At 40.5% G+C, this 23,035-nt stretch overlaps 1 protein-coding gene across 5 annotated transcripts in view; it reads left to right on the forward strand.

The window, feature by feature from the left end:
• The window catches only part of DISC1 (DISC1 scaffold protein), a 157,425-nt gene that overhangs the window by 120,359 nt on the left and 14,031 nt on the right, over positions 1–23,035 (forward strand). For all 5 annotated transcript variants that reach the window (XM_053382507.1, XM_053382511.1, XM_053382508.1 and 2 more), the window contains one exon: positions 3,075–3,345. In XM_053382507.1, the coding sequence (XP_053238482.1) occupies positions 3,075–3,345 (271 nt within the window). The remainder of the gene's footprint in view (positions 1–3,074; positions 3,346–23,035) is intronic.

Genomic DNA, 23,035 nt, shown 5'->3' on the forward strand with positions numbered 1-23,035 from the left:
AGCCCAGAAATAATACCTCGGGTTAAGAAGTTTGCTTCAGGATGAGAACAGAAATCGTGCTCCGGCGGTGTGGCAGCAGCAGGAGGCCCCATTAGCTAAAGTGGTGCTTCAGGTTAAGAACAGTTTCAGGTTAAGTACAGACCTCTGGAACGAATTAAGTACTTAACCCTAGGTACCACTATATTGGCAAATCGGCCGGGTCAGTCTGAAGCCTACTATATCAAATATCTTCTGGATGACAAGTCCAATGATATCACATTGGCCGTGGCAAAGTTTTTTTCAGTAGTCATACGAATCAAAGATTAACATACCCATGACCAGACAAATAACGCTTCGGTCTTCCTTCCCTGGGAGGTTGTCTGTATGAATCTGTATTTAATTCTGAATCCATGTTATGGGTTGTTGGACCGCAATAAAGATTATTATTAATATAACAAAAGTAGTCAAAAATAATAAATAAATCACATCAAAAAGTACACAACCATAACTGAACGATTTTCACACAAATCATAAGATCTAAAAACAATGATATAAAATAACAGCCCCCAACCCCCCCAACAGTACCCCAAACAATACTCCAACCCAAGAGTCTGTTCAGCAGCCTCAGCTTTTGTAGCTGGAGTCAGTCAAGGCCCTGCTCTCCCAGGCAAGGTGGAATAGTCCAGCAATGCTGAGAGCAGCTCTTCCAGGACTCACAGCCAATTGACTTCTATGATAGAAAAAAGCGTAAGCATGCATAGGGCTGGATACTTATCTACTTGTATGATATTAATGACTGTAGACATTTGGGATAGGCAACATGGAAATCAATTATGCAGTAGAGAAATGAAAGCTAAATTTTTAAAAAGTTAGATTATGTAAAAGCAAGGTCCATAAAATTTCCTCTTTGAAAAATTTCTAAATGTCAGAAGATGGCTACTGTAACATGAGCATGCTAGTGTTAAATTCTCAAAGAAAGTAGGAGTTAAATGTTGAACTTACTTTAAGTTCCAGTTATTACACTTTTAGTGTAATCTCTGGCCTTTACTGACCCACAGACTAAAGCAGATTATAGTAACCATAAAACTAGTAACACACAGCAAGAGTTACATTTTGTTTACCAGTTACATACAATTTTATCAACTAATTTGTCCCAGAAATGCTGAGGCATACCTTCAAAAATCAATATTTAATTGTACAGCCGTTATGAAATACATTTATAACAATAGTATTGTGCAGGGTTTTTTGACATCCAAAATTAATCTCATTATACTAAAGAATATGCTGGGTTAATCTGTTTCCCCCCACTGCTGTATACTTTCATACCACATATACATATACATTTATATCACAAAGCTTTTTACAAGATGATAAAAGAATCCAATTAAAAGTTCTGACAAGTAAACCATTTTTAAGACGAATGCATGCTGTATAATTTAGATCTAATCATCAAAGCCAATTATGAAGCACAATAAAATGTGTTTTGATGCACTGCTTTTCATTTTAATATAACTTCAATTTTTTAAATTTGAAATATTTAAACTATAAGGAATATTGCAGGACAAATAGATGCTCTGGGAAGAATTTTGCTAAAAATAATAAATCATATAATGGAAGAAACCTGTACAATAGATTAGACAGCACCAACATCATGCATAAAACAGGATTTTCTGTGCATATCTTGCATCCCTATTTGCCACATGTATACACCTCTTACACACCTGCTCTTGTGAATTAACTTTCATCAACCAGTGTTATCAGCGTGTCAAATAATAGTGAGCAAAGTTTGATGCAAATAACATTTCACTATTGGAAAAGTTGAATCCCCTTTTAGTTATTAGCCGATTGGTCAAAATAACTAAGCAACTATGCTTCATTTTACAAGGGAAGTTTATAGAAAAACCTTCACATAGAAGCCTAGAAAGCTTCCTTAAATTGAATCAGACCATGGGTCTATCTAGCTCAGTGTTATTTTTGCTGACTGGCTGTAGCCTTCCAGGATTTCAGAAAGGGGTCCGAGTTAAATATTTAAGTATTGATCAGCTAGAATATAGACAACTAATAAGGGACTCTGCTCAATAATGTCCTCATTTCTGTGATCCCACTGGGATTAAGTCAGCGATTTGGAGATCTCAAGCTGCATACCAACTTTAAATGAAGGGCCTTACAGACTCACAGTAGCGATGCAGTGGTTCTTTTTCTAAACCATAGTTACTCAACACAGGCAAACCCAAAATAGTATCATCTGAATTCTTCTTGGGGACATATGTTTATTTATATCTGCTTCATATCAGAAAAAGAATTGTACTAAAGAATTGAGAATTACTAAGCCATATAATCAGCATATCCCAAAAGAAAATAAAGCTTAAACAAAGTGTTGGATTGAAACATATAATTGTGTTCCTTGGTTTTAAAGCACTTTGTGTTCATCACAGGTTCAATGTGAGGAAATTAAATTATGCTATAAATAGCAAGTTTGGGCTGCAATCTCATGTACTTCTAAGCTTCCCTAATTCCTGAGTCTGCTGTCCAATGACTCCATGGAGCCAGAAATCTATGGTACTTTAACAGACGCAACTGTGCACAAAACTGCCTAATCCTGCAGATACAGTGTGCACAGAGGGACTCCAGTGTGCACATAGAGCTCTATACAAGCAGGGACTGGCCCATGCTTTGCATACATACCGCAAGACTGAAGTGAAAGCCCCTGCTTCGGTGTATCACTGGACCACCTCCATTGAGTGGGCAGGAAGAAATTGAATTGGGCCATTTTAGACTACTGTGCAGCTTGGTTGGCTACTGTGAATGAATGAGACACAGAATTCTCAAGACAGCTATAGATTCTGGAGGACAAGTCAGAACCTCCACAACCTAACAAGCACCAGAGAACATCATCCTATTGCAGGGTCCCCCTTGACATCTATCAGTTACTATTTTGAAGGAAAAAAAAGAAATTTGCCAAACTGGTTTTTGAGAAATATTATTTTATCTTGGTAAAAATACAAAACAAAACAAGAAATTCCCAAAGCATTACATAAGAGATGAACTCTTGTCTCCGAACAAAGTTCTTATTTTCTTTCTGGCTTTTATTTCAGCTGTGGGAGCCAGCTTCTTGAAAGAGTGTGGGAAGTTGACTTAGAGGCCTGTCAACTGTTGATCCGAGGGTTTCAGCTGAAAGAAGGTGGTTGTTGTGTTTCCGAGGGAGAAGAGAGCCAAACAGATGAAGTGGAGGATACTGCCGATGCCTCTTTGAGCACCAACCAGGAACAATCAAAACACTTTCCAGTTCAAGATTCCAAGTGGAGTACTCTCCAGTGCCCTGTTATCCAAAGCAAACACCAGAGTACACACTGGGAACTGAAAGAGGTATCATGTTGGTTTTTTGCTGTTTGCTTTTCAGTTTGTTTTCCACTGATGTCATTCTTTTCATTTTTGACAGGAGTTTCACTTGGGCTTAAATGTTAGCAGCTCTGGTAAAGAGAAATGTATGCTTGGAGTCTGATGATGAAGCCCAAAGGGACTGTGTTGCACATTACCAGTCTCCTGCATAGAAGATCACAGTGCATGGGACAATTCTACTAACCAGTAACCAGTTCCATGTGTTGAGATTTACCAAAGATAGGAAGCAGCTTCAGTGTAGGAGTTAAGAAGTGGTCCTTAGGGCCCAAACTACACATGACAATGATAATTTTTCCTTGAATGAATGTAGAAATAGCCAGCAGAGTCCCCCACACCACCCCTAAGCTGGGATCCTGGGGTGGGAAATATGGAGGCTTGAGCGCTTTGCCTCCACTGCAGTCCTGATTCCCAATTGGAGACCCTGCCCCTGCACTTTGCATGGGGGAGGAAACTTCTCAGTGAAGTGAATGCAAGTCATTTTTGCCCCATGAAAACTGTGGGTGTTGGAGGTCCATTCAGGGACTGCAACAGAAGAGGCGATAAAGCCTCCCTATTTCTTAACCATATCTGGATTTCACCCCCCAAAACACAGTGCCTATTTCTGTAAGAAAAATAGAAGTACAAAAAGAAAGTAGGATGGGCAAAACTGTCTGTTTCAGTTTCTCACATTCTCATTTTTCCAATCTTAAGTTTAGTTCTCCATACTTCTGCATTAATTTGTGATTTTTTTAAAAAAAGTCATCATGAAAATCCATCAGCATTTCAATGCATATTTCTCCTAATATAAACAATTTTGCAATGCAATTTAGCCTAAAACAAGTTTGTTTGTGATTTTTAATAATCTACACATTTTATGAATACTACTCTCCAGTAGTATTTGTTCACCTTGCTTGACTAGAGAAATTCATTTCAAAACTTGGAGAAGTGTGGAAGGCTAGGCTTCAGTTCTCATATTATTTTGAAAAGTACAAATTAGGCAGGTTCACCTAGAACAGGCTTCCTCAACTTCAGCCCTCCAGATGTTTTGAGACTACAATTCCCATCATCCCTGACTACTGATCCTGCTAGCTAGGGATGATGGGAGTTGTAGACAAAAAACATTTGGAGTGCCGAGGTTGAGGAAGCCCGACCTAGAATGTACCTCCTTTATCCTATATTAGTATCAGCACTTTCCCTTTTCTCCACCTTCTTGCCTGTGTTTGTGTGAATATATTAAACCCCACATCTAGTAAATGGAGAAAATGCAGAAAATCATAATGGTCATAAATGAATCTGTTTATGTGCCCTTGACACTCTGATGCATGCGTAAGACTTAATTTGAGCCAGGGTTGCTGGTTCTTTATCATGAGAACTACTTCAATTTCCTTTGGCAAGGCACGCCATCTGAGGCCTAAACATTAGTCCTCAGTCATGCAGGCTGCGGCGGCTGCGGGGGGGGGGGGGAGTCTGACCTTCTGTGATGGGAGAGAATCGTGAAAGGCAGAGCTAAAATGTCTAAAACCAGTGCACAAAACAGAGCTCAGAAAGTCCTTCATCTAGCAAGCCTTCTGTGACACCACAACCCCCAAATAACCAAAGGCAGAAAACATTGTCAGTGTGAAAGACAGCACAAAATAAGCAATGGTGGCTACAGCAAGAGGATCAAGGAGCACGAGGTTCTCATTGCCTATAGTTCCTAACCTTCAAAAAAGCAGGCGAGGGAAGAAAGCTAATATACCTGATTCCAGTGCCAAGCACAGAAGATTGTGACCACTTTCTCAGTGCTGAATAGAATAATTCTCACGAAGTACATCTTTCTCATTAATCTTTCCACTCCATGAAATGGAAGTCCCAAAGCAGTCCATCATCCCTGGCTGTGGGGAACATGCTTTCTTTGTATTTGGTCATACACCACTTAATATTTCTTTGCAGCCACACTCTCCTTCCAAAGATGGATTCTGTGGAGCTGCAGCATTTCATTTTATGGTGTCTCATGAAGCTAGAGGCCATACATAACCTGTATTCTACTGGGGAACATTTGTGTGCCCTGATAGTATGAGTCCTCTAAGAAGTACCACTTCCTTCAAGCTATAGTCTGAATCTATATTATGCTTCATCTCCTAGTAAGGTGGACCTCAACTTACTGCCCAGCAACAGTTCCTTGAATGACACTAAAAGCTCAGGGAGGCCTGAAACATGTTCCAGGTACTAGTTTAATACTGTTTTGTTCCACAGTCCTTTGTGGTTTGTTAGTATCAAACAGAGAGGGAATGATAACCCAGGACAGTTGAAATTGCCTATTTATCTGTGGAAGTATGTGGTGGAGTCAGGGAGACTGATTTCAGCATTCTAGATTCTGCCTGCCTTTGCAATAGCTGTTAGCTCCACGGGCAAAAAACATGCACCCGTGTATGATGCATTATCATTAATGGCATTCTGAGAGGCAAGTATTTAGAATCAGATTTACAAATCACTGTGGAAACCGATGATCACAATCTTATCTATCTGATTTGATTCTGTGAGGATTCTGCAGTGTCTTTGTATATTGATAAGAATGGGTAGGAGCGAAAAGGAAACTTCCTCTGTTTTGAGCCTATAGGGTTTATTAGGTTGATATCCAATGATGCACATTGGCACTTTTGCTTTATCTTTTCCCCTTCCAGCCTTCTGTGCTCCGGCAGTAGCATGCAAAAATTTGTTAAGGAAGATATTGGGAACTGATTAACATTACATCAAGTGATAGAAGTTAGCTGTTCTTTAATTTAGTACTTTAATGATACTTCCAATGACTACTTAATATCCTTTCAATTTCCAGATGTTTACTTCATTACCTAGACCAAACATTGTAAACTGGAACCTATTTTCAGGGAAGACAGTTTTAATTGAGGTTTTCTCATGTAAAATTAGTTTTCCTTCTAGCTTTGATTAAAATTTAATCTTCCTTTCTCAGAGAAGATTGATCACGAAAAGAAACATGTTCTACTTTATATATAATTTGATAATGGATCTAATCTATTGTTCCTAGTTCTTTTAGGATATTGGCTGTTACATTTATATTAATTTATTGTCTTTATATGCCACCTAGAATCTATTTTATGCCTACTTGGAAAGCTTGTAACTTTCTATTGTGGGTGCTGTACTAATGGGTGATATCCAACATTAGTCATACTCAGAGCAGATAGATTTAGATGAATGCATATACCTAAATCCTTGGATTTCAATGGGTCCACTGTGAGCATGGTTTAGTTGCCTATTCACCCAGTTGCTTTAACTTTCTATGGGAATATATAAATTTATTGTGTAGCATTTGTCCCATATCAGTCTATTTACTTGCATAGACCATAATCCTTTTAGTTTCACTTGTATTGAATGTTCAGTATTACTTATATTTCTATTCCATTTTCCTCTAGCTTATCTAAAACAGAATTACATTATACATAATGCAGCCTGTAAAAAAGAAATACACAGAGAATGAAAAACAAAAAGCAACCAGCAATAAACCCCACAAACTGCCCATTGGTGGTGGTGATGACAGTGGCAACAATTACATGCCTCCATCGCCAGCTCTCCTGTATAAAATCAAATACTCAGCTAGTAATCCTCGCTTGTGATACTAGGAATAATAATGAACTTACTTTCCAACTCTATGTAGTAGTATCATCTTAATGCCTCCGCACTTTGTGAGAATAATTTTAAGGCAGGCCTGTGGAACAACCCGATTCTACATGCACATTAATCCAATACTAGGACTATTCCTTTTATTTTCTCCTTATATGTCCTTTACTGATTTCATAATTATACAATCAAAATGCCTTTATGGCAGTATATTTATATATTATTTATTTGTGGCATTGTTGTTCCCACGATGATTTCCTTGCTTTGATTATGGTTTTGACCATTAAATTCTTGCTTCTTGCTAATGTACAAAAAACACACAACACACTATCCTATTTGTTATGAAGATAGATAAATAAATAAATAAATAAATAAATAAATAAACAAAATCCCTTTTAAAATAAACACCAGCAACCACCGTCCCACCTTTTCCAGACTGCATGCATTTTGAAAGAAAAACCCACAGTTTATATCCGAGGGAACCTGCCATAACTAATTCAGTATTATATTTTGTACTAAGGAATCTGTTTCTGAGTACAAAATGTCTCATATAGATGACATTTAGTTGCTGTTAACATTTTCCCAAGTCCATGATTAATATCCTAAATATATTCAGTATAATTAACTATCCCTGTTGTAAAAACCCTTGATATTCTGCTTGGTTCTTTTCAGTGCAGTGCTATAAGCAGATGTTTCCAGGAATCTGCACAAGAACTTTGTGATTTTGTGGCCATAAAATATTCATGTTTTGTCTAAATATTTTACAGCCTGGTGAGAAATGTTTTGACTCCTTACCATCCTCACCCTGCCTCTAGCAATGCAGTAATGCAGTACATGAAATACCTGAGAAATGAGGAGGAATGTGCCCATTTTGATAGCCATAAAGGGCATGTGCAACGGATTATGAGGAAATGAATGCATAAACCACGACAATGTAAAGTTGACCTCCTGCTGTTATTTTGCACGTAAATATTTTTAAAAGGCACTTTCCATGGAACCTGCAGTGGAACAGAGGAAATCCTTAGAATACATCTGTCCCTGGATAGAAAACCTAGAGAAAAGGCAAAGAAGGAATATTAGGTGTATCATTCACCTTGCAAACCAGGGATGCAATTACAACCGCTTTGCTATTCCCAGGTCCTTCTAGCTCAGCATTGACATGGCAGCTAAGCCAAGCTAGCATGTCATCGAAATGTGAGGCTGTGCTCAACCTCTCTTCTCCTAAACCATGACCTGTAGCCAAGGTTTGTTGTCGAACAGTGTTATGCAGTGGCTGCCCCATTCCCCTACTGTTGCCACTTTGCTTGAGTCTGGTGGGATAAAATGGACAAAACTGGAGAAATGTGTGCCAATAGGTGTGACGTCGTAATTTGCCTGAGACATTCCTCTTCCCAATTTAACTCCAGCCCTGTATTATGGCAAAAACCTTGGGCTGGATGTACAACTTACTGAGCATCCAATTCCAAATATCAGTGTGTTTTAGCACTGGGAGGAAGAAGTCCATTTTCTTTTGTTGCAGGTGTATTCTGCGACACCAGTAGTGGAATCGTTATGAAGCATCCGCACAGCATTTCACTTTATTAGTTGTTCTGTGATGCTTCTCTAGTGTTACATTTTTTCCATCAGGAAAGGCACTCTTACACTATTCAACATCAATAGCAAACCCCCCACCCCCCACATTTGTGTTATGAAAGGTCACAGGATCTTAGCAGGAAACCATGGGACATGTACTTATTGCAAACAAAGCAGTCTGGCCACCCTGATACCATCGTGAGCACAAATCATAATGAATGATAAATAAGAAGGATGACCCTTACTCCTCTGGTGCTTCCCCAGTGCTGTAAAACATGAAGTGGGGGGGGGGGATTTGCTGATCCAGGCGCTTAGCTAAACTTTACCTCTCCATGCTGCTTGAAAGTACTTCCAAGTTCTTAGGAAATGGAGTATGTGAAATTGTCCCAATAGTTTTGCTGCTTGCATAACTCGGAAGTTAAGACAGGAGCCTTAACTTGCAATTACATTGTTTTTGTTGCATGTGTGAATTTGTAAGAGCCTCAGCTCTCCCCTTAAACCAAACATATTCCTTTGTGTATAGGATATTCTTACATTTATAGATGTTCTATGAGATTTTACTTTCAGTTTGTCAATATTTTCATAGCACTCTGTTACTATGTGGGGTTTTCCCATTGTAAATTTTGGATTTCACAATGTGGCATGTAGTCTTGCACCACCTTTATTCCAATATCTCTGTATCTTAACCTACTTGGAAAACTGCTTCTTAATTGTAATCTACTCCTTATAATTTAAGCAATTTACACAACAGCAGTCCATCTGGTGCCAAAAAGTCTGTCCACAGTATCTGAGTGACGTTTCCACCTGCTTAGTGGAGTTCTTTTGGGTTTTTTGCTGCCCTGTCAGATTGTCTTTTTAATTTTCATGTTACTGTACTAAAAAAAAAATTCACATTTCTTACAGTCTAACACACATTTTATTAAAATGATTCTAACAACTGAATGAAGTAAGCCACATGCCACAGAAGAATCAGCACTTCCATAGCTGGCTTTTTTAGGACAGAATGGTGGAAATGCATTTTCAGTTCCTGTGTTATAGTTTATAATTATTGTGTAGTGTTTTATTTCTGACCATTGGTCGAATAAAGGAAATTGATTGATTTTCAGTTCCTGAAAAAAGGCTCAAGCAGGCCTGGCGTCTCTTAAAGGCTTTGACATGACTGCCATTCCTTCTTCAAAGAAAACTGCATTGCATATTGCAGTGCTTAGTGGCTATTAGCTAGTTGTAGTGCTTTTGTCAGCAGACTATGGCACATTCCTGTAGATTAAAATAGCCCTTAGTCCAGGGACTTGATACACAGGGTATAAAGGGCAAAGCATTTAAAAAATCCCTGCACTTTTATTTTTACTTTAATTAAATTTCATATTTATAGAACACCAAATAATTGGCGCTACATTTATTGCTTGCTTAAATGTCAACATTGAGCATTAGTGAAGGTCAGTATCTAAATATGATTTCAATACCCGTAATCCTGTATTGTAGAGGGATTTGGTAAGAAGGCACTTGACTTGCATTGCAGTACACTGAGAACCACTGGAAAACTAGACTGCTCTCAAAGTTACATCACAGATAGACTGCTCTCAAAGTTACATCACAGATAGACTGCTATTATTTGGTAACCACTTTTTCTCACTACACTGAGAGCCTGCTGGATGTCAGGCACCACCATCACAACTGTACCTTTTTGACTTTATCATTGGGATGCATTTAATTTCTCTTTTCTTGATTTACTTCTGCCATGTGTGCTAAAAATAAACACAGGAAAGGAAAAGGGGATTGGAAACTTTCAGTACTTTAAGCTGTCTGGAATATAACCATTTCTGTTACTTATAAGCTGGTGTTTTGCACTGGTCTAGGTTTCTTTTTTCTAATTTAGTCTAGTTGAAATGCCTAGGAATCGTATTCTAAATTCTGGGCCTCATATTTGTAAAAGCAGGGTCCCCTGCTTTCACGAGCAGCAGTATATCTCCACATGATGGAAGGAATCAGTAGGATTAACCCTTAAACAAACTTGTGGTTCATGGAGGTCTTCTGGCCCATTTTCATTGCATTCCCATCTTCTCAGTGTTTTTAGCATACAGTTATGAGGTTCATGAAACACTGCTAGAAATGCAGGAAAGTTTTCTTTCAAGACATCCCCAGACAAGCATTAGGAAACCAACCAAACAGACAAAATGCAGCCTGTTGTGGCCCTGCATTCATTTGGAATAGCTCTGCTGTCTTATATAGCCCAAATTCCATTTTAGGAATTGGCAAAGGCTGTAACCCAGTCTATCAGAATTGGAATGAGGGTTTGTGTGTTGTCTGTCTCTCTGTCTCCCCTTCTGAAATTCCATTTCACATGTTAAATCAGTTTTCACAGCTTAAGTGCATGACATTATTCCGACCTTGTCTAGCTCAAATTGGCCCAGGAATCTGGAGGTGGAAACATTACTCTGTTAAGAAAGTGGAGTTCCCTGATTGGCTTTTCACAAACCCTGCCTATTATGGGATGGATGGATATTGCTTGTCCAATACTGAAAGCCATAGGTTCTTAAAAAGAGGAGTGTTTGGGAATCTTACTCTTCTGTTCTTACATTTGTTGGTCAACATTTGGCTAGGTTGGAGAGCTGAGAAGCCTTATATTCAAAGACGTCTAGGGGATTCTGGTGACATTCCTTAATCATACTCCAAGCAAACTCATTGAAATCAGTGCACCTCCTTGTGAGCATGACTGATGTTGGATATCATCTTTTGAAACAGCTTTTAACAAATAATTTTTAGAACCCATATATAAATCTTAAGTCCTCCTTAGTACTATTTTCAAATCAGGAAAATGAAGTAAGGTGTCTGCCTAAATAATACAACATTTTGCTATTTTTACCCTATTTTGACTGCTCCTATAATAAACCACTTCTTTTTCAGAAGAGTTATTTCTAAACAGGTTATTAGTTATTCATCCTTAATTTATGAAGGGGCCTGCCCAAGATATCCTAGTTTTTAAAAAGGCCTGATTGGGGATTTTGTATCTAGGAGTGCCTTTTTCCTTGATAGAACAAACTAGCAGCAGGTGTTGAAAGATAGTCCTTGCTAACATATTTAAAATATTCTGTGCCTTGAAATTGGGGGACAGGGTGGTGGCAGTAGTGGCTCTGTGCAGATGCACCTGGGAATTTAAATATAATTTTACAGAGGTAGAAAAGAGGGTTAAAAATCCTGGGGGAAATCCCATGTGATATGATGGGTTGAGGATATTACCATAGTGCCAAGGTGGATGGGTCCCTCCCAACTATACAATTCTATGAAGTAAGATAGTCCAACTGCCCACCCCCAGAACTGATGCCTATCCACCTATCCCTGCTTGTTTTGTACTCTTTACCTCATCTCCTCAGCTGCGTCTCTTTTGACTTCCCTAGAGCCAGTGCAGGATTGTGACATTAACTTTACTTAAAGGGATAAATTGCTAACTACATCACTGCTGCCAAACCGTGATGTTGATCCTCGTTGGCCTGGTTCTCAAACTCTTTTCTCTGGGCCATACTTTTAGAATAAAAATTTGCTCACACCACACTCAATTTTTAATTGATATGAAATACATTGGAAAACAGAAAGAAACAACTCCCAGTAGAGCTTGATTTTGAAAAGATATATTCTGCAAATAAAAATATATATTATTTTGATACTATACTATACTACACTGAAATGTTTAAATGTTTCTTTGATTGTCCTTGAATCTTCCTGCCACACCTGGCATTCTCTCCTGCCACACCCTTTGAGAACTGCTGTCCTGGGGGATTAGCAGGATCCACAGAGGCATCACCACAGTTATTGAGCCAAACCGGCAGCAACAGCTTTGAACACCTAAACTAGTTACTTCTTTGAAGGTACCCTTCTTGCCCACCACCATCACTTCCATCTTGGTGCCAGTGTTGCTGCCGGAAGTGACATCTAGAAACTTCAGATGGGAATCAGATTTTAATATGATTTTTTTCTTCGAGTGCCTTCTTTGTCCCAGTGACAGTAATACTGGATGAATGGTGCAAGTTGGTATTTCTTAATTGGTTTTGTTGTGTCCCCATTTTGGTTATGTGTGTGATACCCCTTTGGAACAGGGTGACATACATTGCTTTCAACAAGATGTTTTCATAAACAAAGAGATTATATTTTACAGACTTCAGCCATAGCTCTCTCTTATTCCTGCATTGTCCCATTGACGTTGAGATTAATTTGGAGTAAGTGGCTTGAAAAGATTAGCTTAGACCTCAAATAGGTCTGAAAGAAGGAAGTAGACTGAGAAAAATAAGTGAGGCATATTCTGTTGTATGCATTGGATTGTTAGATGATAAACTTAAGAATCATACAGATTTGCAATGGCATTTTTTTACATATTGAGATTCACCAGATGTAGGATGATTAAGGTTGATCTGGAGATCAGTGTGTGTGTGTGTGTGTGTGTGTGCGCGCGCGCAATATTTTACTTCCACAGTAGCATGCATTTCTCATGCTAGATCAAAATATCCACCCTATCTGCAGCGGTTGTTGAAATTAGTGGTGTTTGCCAGTATGTCTCTTTATTGGTTTTGCTAAATTGCTTTTATTTTTGTACATTTGAATGTGCCATAAAGCCACCTTGAGTCATGGAGGGGCAGGTGAAAACAAAAAATAAATTTTGTGTACAGGTTGCTTAAATCCCCTTGACTTCAGTGTGAATGAACATGGACCTTGTTACCCAAATTCACAAATGCTAAAAAACCCCATACCGAGTTAGTAGTTTGCCCATCAGGATAATATTAATTTCACTTATTCTTGGGAGTCACAGGAGTGTCAATATGAAATATCTCTTTCATTCAGCAATACAAATTTTAGTTGACTGGCAGAATATAAATTCACAACTTCCCCATTACCCAGTCTGATCGCCTACCCATGTGAACAGTGGCTCATTCACGTACAACGTGGAAAAATATAATAGGACAGAAACACTTTTAAGGTAGGGGTTTTTCAATTGTGTCAGAAAGTGAATAGAAGAGAAACAGTGTACCTTGCTTCCACGATGACATAAACGTGCTCATGAAGCCTGCTGAAGCTCAAGGGAGTTGTCGCCACAGTCCCATAAGCAGCAAGATAATAGAAACACCTGTTATTGGAAAAGAATGATAACAACAGTTTGTGGATGGTGTCCAGCTATCTGCCACTGGCAGTTGCCAAGGGAGCAGGGTGGCGTAAGGTAACAGGGGAGGTAACATATGGTCTCCGAGACAAAAAAAAAATCAAACCTGCCCAGCAAAACTGGTACCCATCTGTGGTGCTCACAGAAAACAGCAGGACAGCTCAGGAGCCTAAAGGGACCTATCATGTCACTATACCACAAAACAAATCAGACTGTCAAACAGCGGTACATGCAGCGCTGAACTAAGAGTCACAAGGATGTTTCAGCAGAGTCAAAGAGAAGGTCACCACTGATATTATGAACTTGTAGAAACGTCCTCATCTATCTAAAGCACTTCTCATAACAAAGCAGAACTTCTTAAGGTTAAATCTGAACCACAATATAGGTTGATGAATTATTATGCTGGCTAGTCCACTTAATGTATTATTGTTACTGGCCACAGATAAAGACAGGATCTGAATGGAAATTTCTTGAATGAACCACTAAAAAAATTCTCCTATTCACAAAATTGTCCTGCTCATTATAAATGGTATATGGACAGAATAATTGAATAAACTGGTGACATCAACAAACTTTTTGAAGATCCAAATACACAACGTTGTGACAGAAATGCTTTTGTGCTTTGGTTAACATTTTTACATTGGGCATAGATATACGAGTGAAAAAACGGGGGAGTTTACAGAGTTTTCTGTACGGCAAACTGTGCTTCTTTGATAAATCAAGCTATAACTTTCCTTAAAACAAAACATGATGAAGTCTGGAAAGGGGAAAAGGTGGAAATGCTTCCAGTTAAAACTTATTTGAGCCTTGTATTTAAAGCAGAAGTTCCTTAAACCTCAGTTGTGATTCATCCAAGAAAGAAATGTGTGGCATAACAGTCCACACATAAACTTGTTTCCTTGCCCTTCCCTGCCTGAACCCTTGTTCCTTCTTCCCACCACTCTTGCCAGGAAACCAAGTATTTTGGAAACTTGACATTTGCACCAAATTTTTAGTACTTTGGAGCAGGGTGTTTGATTACCTGCATCTAGTTTGAGCACAAAAAGGTGCAGAAGAAAGAATTCAAGGAAAAATAAAAAATAGGGGTAGGCCTTTGCAACTGAGAAGCTGCTTTGAATAGGCATGCAAGCTGCGTGAGTGTCCCAATATATATTATGCTGGTGGCAGAATTACAAATAGTCATTTTAGGAAAATACAGTGGAGATCATTGAGATTGTTTCTCATCAGAGGCAGCATATGCTGCACGTGAAAAAGAAAAAAATGGGAATGCCCACTTCACAGTGGGAAGCAGAGAGCATCTTGCTGTTGTCACCAGCAAAAATCTCCCAGTGGTTGCCTGCAGTTTATAGTAGAAAGGAGAATACTTTGTCAAACCCAGACCACTGGAAGCTAGACTTCCCCTAAAATCAAATTCTCAACTTTCTCGTGGCAAGCCAGACTCCCCCCTAGCAAGCAGCTTCCAGCTCTCCCAAAATGCTGTCAGCACAGAAATATTTTTTTAATGAACTGAACAAGATTGGAACTGCTTCCAGAGCGACAGATAGTTGCTTGCAGCAGTGGGCCAACCTGCCAGCTCCAGCATTGCAGTCTGGTTAATGCATTGAGCTTGGAGGCAAGGGGCCATTCTCTTCTTTCTTACCAGATACACACGCCATGCTTCTCAGTGGCCGCCAAGCAGCATTCCAACCAGGAAGTGTTTAAAATAGTTTCTGTGTCACTGGCAGTGTTTTGCCGGCTTCCATATATGTGTCAGATAAAAATATTAGCAGTGACATTAATAGGCAAGGAAGATGCTGAGAGGCATTTCTCTCCATTTTTTTTAAAGTTAAAATGAGCCACTATCCTTTTACTATCACTTTTTTTTTATTTAGAGAAAATTGTGAGATTCTGAAATCATGTGAATCAACCACCTTTTTATTAGAGGTGTTACCCGGTTAATTGTACGACTTTTGATTACATCTGTGGAAATTACTAAAGCCAGCTGTTGCTGATCCCTTCCAGATGTTCTGGGCTACAACACCCATCAGCACCAGCCAGCGGCAATGGCTGTAAACAGTCATTCTGGATGGGGAAAAAAACATTGTCTGGGTTGGGGTTTTAAATGATGCATGTGTGTTTCATAGAAAGCACCATCTTCTACATAAGAAAGATGGGGCACTTGCCTTTTCTAGCACCTCCCACCTGCAGTTTATGTAACAGTTCTATTTAAAAATAACATTTTTTAAAAATCTGCTATTCCTATACCATGGCAATTTCTTAGTTATGAACAGCCTGCTGGATCAGGCCCATGGCCCATCTAGTCCAGCCTCCTGTTCTCACAGTGGCCAACCAGGTGCCTGTGGGAAACCTGCAAGCAGGATCTAAGCGCAACAGTACACTGTGGTTTCTGACAACTGGTATTCTGAAGCTTACGGCCTCCACCTGTAGAGGCAGACCATAGCCATCATGGCTAGCAGCCACTGATAGCATTATCCTTCAGAAATTTGTCTAATGCTATTCTAAAGCCATCTCAGTTGATGATGGTAGCCATCATTGCTTCCTGTGAGAGCAAGTTCTGTAGTTTAACTAAGTGCAGGGAACAAGACCATCAACCCAGCAAGTTTAAAACCCACAGCAAACCAGCAATACAAGATGTCATCATCATCAACATCATCATCTAAAAAAGAACTAAAAATTGACTTTTAAGGTAAAAAGAGGGAAAGAGAACAAACCAAGCAAGAGCAGGAATCTTGCACAATTCCTTGTTCTGCACTAATCCTGATCAGAAAACAACAACACGTAAGCCCCAAAACTCAAAAGAGAGACAAAACAAACGGTGCTACTTTTATATCACAGGGTTCCACTAGTGTACTCAGATTCATATTTTTCCTCAGTCATTTCTGTGTGCAGTAAGTTAGGCTGAGAGGTATTGACTTGCTCTAGACCATCCAGAAAATGTAATGGCATAGGGATTTGAATGTAGGTTTTCCTCAGCAAAGAACTCTAGTTTCTAGGTTCCAGCATGGCTCTTCCAGAACCTAGTACCTGTGCTTGTGTGCAGTGAAATTCAGTTCTACTGAATGACATTCTGGAACCTACCAGGCCTGCAGATTCTTACAATTCATGTCAGGATCTCAAATCCGGTAACAGAAATTAATCAAAATTGTAATTATTTGGAGAATGTCTTCTCGCCAGCAAGAAGCAAGATGAGCAGCAAGCAAGGGCAGGAAGTGTCCTTAAGATGCTTCACAATGTTTGGCTGGCTGTAGAAAGGAGTCTTTTCCCTACCTCTGAATGCCAACAATAGTAGAAGAAAGCTTGATTCCATAGATTTGCTCATCAAGACATGAATATGCATTTCCCCTTCTAAAGGCGTGTCCATTGTTGGCTGTTTGCAGTATGGTAACGCTGCAGAGAGCTTGCTGGGGAGACCATGCATTAAAAAGAAAGGACTCAAAAATAAATTAAACTAGGTTTTAATAAGAAAAACAAAAACTCCTTTTACACTAAATACATTAACAACCAAACCAGACCCAACCACCAACCCAACCCCCAGGGTAATGGGAGAGCTAGGTGCTGCTCCTTATATACTACACCCAAATGCTGACACACCTTAATCAAATACAACTCAGCAACACCTGCTACATTTCACAGCTGTAAAGCTGGGTCTCGTTATCTTGCTCTGGCCCTTGCTCTGGCCCCTTAAAGACATACACATCGGGTGCAACAATGATGAACCTTTACATTTAAATAAACCATTCAACATTTCCCCTGCGGTTCATCATTGTGGAACAAAAACATAAAGAATATTTTGTACATGTCTTTCATGTGTAACCTTTGGAAGTGCTTTAGTAAAAATGTCCGCAATTTGATTGTCACCTGGAACATATTCAAATACAATCATTTCGTCAGCAATTAGTTTCTTTACGAACTGTAAACGTAACCTTAAGACTCTAGTGCGCTGCGTATTGGTCTCTGGGAATCAAGGTAAACTTTTACTGGTAGTGTTACTTGCATCTGTAGGTCTGCAAATACTTGCAGATACCATTCTACATCACGAGTGGCCTGAACGCATGCACATAATTCACTCTCTGTTGTGGAGAGACAAATAATGGTTTGTGTCTGGGACTTCCATTCAAATGGACAACCGTTATAACAAAACACCATACCAGACACACCCCTGCAATTATTTTGTTCCACTGCATGAGATGCATCGCAGAAAATTTCAAAACCTTTGTCAATACATGTTGTAAACGGCAACCTATAATGCTTGGTGTGTTTACGGTACATTACCACTCTCTTAAGAGCAGAGAAACATTGTGTAGTGGACTCTTCCACATTGTGATGCATCTTTTAACAAAAGCTTAACTGTTTCGTATTTTACACTTGGTGAATAACACAAATCATAATCTTCGCCTGGAATTTGTTGAAAACCCCTAGCAACTAGTCTTGCTTTGTACCTTACAACTTCATTTTTGTCATTCATTTTAACTCTATAAACCCATTTTGAATCAATAAGTCTCATATCTGGGGTTTGTGGTACAAGAGACCAAGTGTTATGCTCTTTTAAAGAAGCTATCTCAGAGTTCATAGCTTTATACCAGTTTGCAGCTTGTTGCTTAGGTAATTTCTGAACATCATTGTAGCTTTTTGGCTCAAAAACTGCCTTATTGGCATACACAGTATTAAAATGTTCATCTGCAAATCGTTGTGGCTTCTGCCTCTTTCTATCTGAACGTCTCAGTCCGGAAGGAGAGTCAGACTCCTCAGACTTAATGGGACTAAGTGAACCACTAGTTTCAGGTTGTAAATCATTGTCAGATTGAAGAGATTCCTGTAGGCTAAGCTCACGGTCAGAAAACTCAAGAGAATCTAACCTCCCCTCGGGTGCCTGTGACTTTAAATCATCAAGCAAATTATCAGATTCAACAGGCTTTTTGTCTTTTTCCATTAATTCAGGATCATTATTATTCCCTGCTGCTGCTGCTTCCTCCTCTTCTTCCTCAGTATTATCTATACCATCAGTATCTTGGAAGACAGCAACTCCATTCCAATTTACAGTTTGTATCATGCTTCTGGTAATATGAAATTTGCCAGTTGCTGGTATGTAAATTCTGTACGCCCCCTGCTGGTAGCCCATTAATTTTCCCTGGACACTACGTTCACCCAATTTCTGCTTAGCATAATTACATCTGAACCCCAAATGCGTAGGTATTTCAGATTAGGGCGTTTTTTAAACAGCTTCTCATAGGGGGTGACATCTAAACCAGAATGATAACTGCGATTTCTAACATAACAAAACGCATTAAGCGCTTCAGCCCAAAAGTCTTTGGGCAGATTAGCATCGTGCAGATACGTTTTAACCCCTGCCTGTAGGTCACGCTGCACAACTTCAACAAGCCCATTTTGCCATGGACTTCGGGGGCAAGATAACTCATGAGTAGTCCCCTGCGCTTCCAGGAATTTCTCAAAATCCTCAGAAACAAATTCCCCGCCCCGGTCAGAAAACAGGTTCTTAATTGATTTGTTAAAGTGCGTTTTTACCCAGTTGCAAAAACCTTTGTACTTCTCAAATGCTTGGGACTTCTCAGCTATTGCATAAGTCCAACAATATCTACTATACTGGTCTATCAGAGTAAGCCAGTACTTAGAACCTCCTAATGATGGTGGGAGTGGCCCAACTAAATCACAATGTACACGCTCAAATGGCTCAGCTACTTTCCTATCTGAGCAACTACCCTTGCGTGCAACCTTAATCTTATTCTTGCAACAAGATAGACATTGCATAAAGAATTTACATGGTTTTAAGTTGAGGCCATTAACAATATTCCTTGTCTTAATTACATCAGCAAAATTCAGGTGTCCCAGAATTCTATGCGCCTCATGGACACACCCGGAATGTGGCCTTACATTCCTCAACCCCTGGCTTGACTGTGCTGCTCTGCAATTTATAGGCGAATGGGAGTAGGTGCGAAAATACAGTCTATATAAACCATCAGATTCCCGGGCATATAATAGACGTTTGTTCCCATCAAAAAACTCACACATTGACTTTAAGAAACGCACAGTTATGCCTTGACGAGCAAAGCACCTTACTGACAATAAATTGTCCACTGACGGGCAGTAAATGCAGTTCGCTATTGTAATGTTTAAAGAGTCAAGTTTAACGGTACCCCTGCCAAGCGACTGCAAGACTTGTGAATTGGCTAAGTGTACATTACCAATTTCCTCTTCGAAAGAAATAAACAAGCTTCGATCGTTGCAAATATGCTGAGATGCTCCTGAGTCCACAACAAAAGACTTCCACTTGGCACGTTTAAGTCTTTTACGATCTGTTGTCCTAGCATGGAAAACTCGCGGCTCATTTCTGTTTCTACTATACGATGTCGGCTGCTGGGCTGACAACTGTGACTGACGAACAGAAACAGGCTTGGGAGTACTTTGCTTTCTTTTGGATCTGCAGTCCTTTGCAAAATGTCCTTGTTTATTGCAGAACCAACAACGCTTTGCAGCTTTAAATGTAGTTGTATCACCACAGGTTTGCATATGGCGTTCCTCATTACTTCTGGAAATAGGAGTGCTTATGGCACAAGCCTCCCTTCTGTCCCACTCGCCCATTAATCTTGCCGTTACCCCTTCCACAGTTAATTGTGCTGGTGGAACAGCAGATATCTGGCTAGCTATACCATCGAAGTCCTCATTAAGGGAACAAAGAATGATAAAAACATACTGAATATCAGGTATGTCCATGTCCCTTCGAATTAATTCGCCGCGTATTGCCTCCAGACGTCTCAAGTGTGCTGCCAAATCACTACCAGGCTGCAACTTCGTCTGGTACAACTGCTTGAAAAACGTCAATGCAGATGCTGACTCTCTTCTAACATGCACTGCTGCAAGACTGTCCCACATTTCTTTGGCAGTTTTCTTATTTCTTATATAGACTACTTGCTGGTCGCTGACTGCCAAATTAATTATCGCCCTGGCTTTTTGCATTAGTCACAGGGTCAGGAGGGTCATCAGTTACATAGGTCCATACTTCTCTAGAGGTCAAAAGCGCCTCCACCCGAAAAGACCATAAACTATAGTTCTCATCTGTTAGCTGTGGGAAGACCAGAGCCTTCTCAGCTTCAGGAACCCGGTCAACCATTCTGGAACTCTTCCAGACCCACAGAACTACGCTAACAGGAGAAGGAGTTTTCAAACCTTTCTCAGAGTCCAAAAATATGCAGTCATCCACTCAGCAGCTGGGCCCATGACCAAAGATGTTGGCTGTTTGCAGTATGGTAACGCTGCAGAGAGCTTGCTGGGGAGACCATGCATTAAAAAGAAAGGACTCAAAAATAACTTAAACAAGGTTTTAATAAGAAAAACAAAAACTCCTTTTACACTAAATACATTAACAACCAAACCAGACCCAACCACCAACCCAACCCCCAGGGTAATGGGAGAGCTAGGTGCTGCTCCTTATATACTACACCCAAATGCTGACACACCTTAATCAAATACAACTCAGCAGCACCTGCTACGTTTCACAGCTGTAAAGCTGGGTCTCGTTATCTTGCTCTGGCCCTTGCTCTGGCCCCTTAAAGACATACACATCGGGTGCAACAATGATGAACCTTTACATTTAAATAAACCATTCAACATCCATATAGGGTGGCTAACATCCACGGAGGAAGTTTATTTTGAGTTTTTTTTATGCCAACCAAATCGTACCTGTGTACATTTTGTACTCTGACCTTATCTGTGAGCTTGCCAGATTAGGAAAATGCAGACAGTGTATGACTGCCACAGTTGATATAAATGCATGACACTGATTTCCTAAGCCCTGCACCATAATGGTTTTTCTTATCAGGTATTGGTTGCATTTGGATAAATAGCCACAGGCACAAGCCTTAGATCAGAGGTCAGCAACCTTTTTCAGCTATGGGCCGGTCCACTGTCCCTCAGACCATGTGGTGGGCCAGAATATATAGGGGGGGGGGGGGAATGAATGACTTCCTATGCCCCACAAATAACCCAGAGATGCATTTTAAATAAAAGCACACATTCTACTCATGTAAAAACACACTGATTCCTGGACTGTCCACAGGCCGGATTGAAAAGGCGATTGGGCTGCATCAACACTAGGGCTCTCCCAGTTTGTTTCGGGCCCCACACATCAAGCAGGCCACATGCTGGATTTGATCTTTGGCGTCGGTATAGATGTGACCATGTCTCCTTCGATGAAGGTGCCATGGTCTGATCACTACGCTCTGAAAGCCAGGACTGACTTTCCACCCCCACCCTGCTTAGGTGGCAAGCCGATTTGGGCTCGCCCGCAGAGGCTGATGGACCCTGATAGATTCCGCCAAGCCTTGCGGGACCTTGCTCCCCCTGGCGACTCATTGACTGAGCTTGTTGAGGGCTGGAATATCCAGCTCCTGGCAGCCATCGATGAGATCGCACCTAAGCGCCCTCTGCAACCCCGCAGAAACCGGGCTCCCTAGTTTACCGAGGAGCTTCGGAAAATGAAGCAGGACCTCAGACGGCTAGAGCGAGTATGGCGGCGTGCCCTCAAGAACATCTTATAGGGTTTTTATGAAAACCTATGAGATGGCAGTGAAGGCCGCTAAGAAGTCTTACTTCTCGGCCTCCATTGCATCTGCTAGCTCTTGCCCGGCACAATTATTTAGTATAATTAGGTCTTTAACGTCCCTTGAAGGACAGCCAAATTTAAATAACAATTTGACACACAGCTGTGAGGCATTTGCGAGCTTTTTTGCGGAGAAGGTCCTGTTGCTCCGCCATGACCTCCCTGCCAATTTGGATACAATAAAGGAACTGGAGGCCCCTCGACTGTCCTTGGGTCCAGTAATGGACCACTTTGACCAGATATCCCCAGCCGATGCGGACAGACTCCTCCGAGCTGGAAAGCCCACCACCTGTCCTCTCGCCCCATGCCCGTCTTGGCTGATTAGAGCGTGTCCAGACGAGGTGCGGGCCCCCCTGGGGGATATCATCAATTTGTCCCTTGGCACCGGGATATTCCCAGGGGAACTGAAGGAGGCAGTGGTGCGCCCACTCTTAAAGAAAACATCATTAGATCCCTTAGATCTATCTAATTACCACCTGGTTTCGAATCTTCCATTCCTGGGTAAGGTGATTGAGAGAGCGGTTGCTGAACAGCTTGGCAGGTTTCTGGATGAAACATCGGGTCTGGATCCATTCCAGTCCGGCTTCCGCGCTGGTCATGGGACCGAGACGCCTCTGGTCGCCCTAACAGATGATCTCCGCAGGGAGCTGGATCGAGGCGGGTCGGGGCTGCTGATTCTTCTAGACCTGTCAGCAGCCTTCGACATGGTCGATCACGAACTCCTGGACCAC

The sequence above is a fragment of the Podarcis raffonei genome, chromosome 3, assembly GCF_027172205.1.
Source record: "Podarcis raffonei isolate rPodRaf1 chromosome 3, rPodRaf1.pri, whole genome shotgun sequence".
NCBI classification, from domain to species: Eukaryota; Metazoa; Chordata; class Lepidosauria; order Squamata; family Lacertidae; genus Podarcis; species Podarcis raffonei.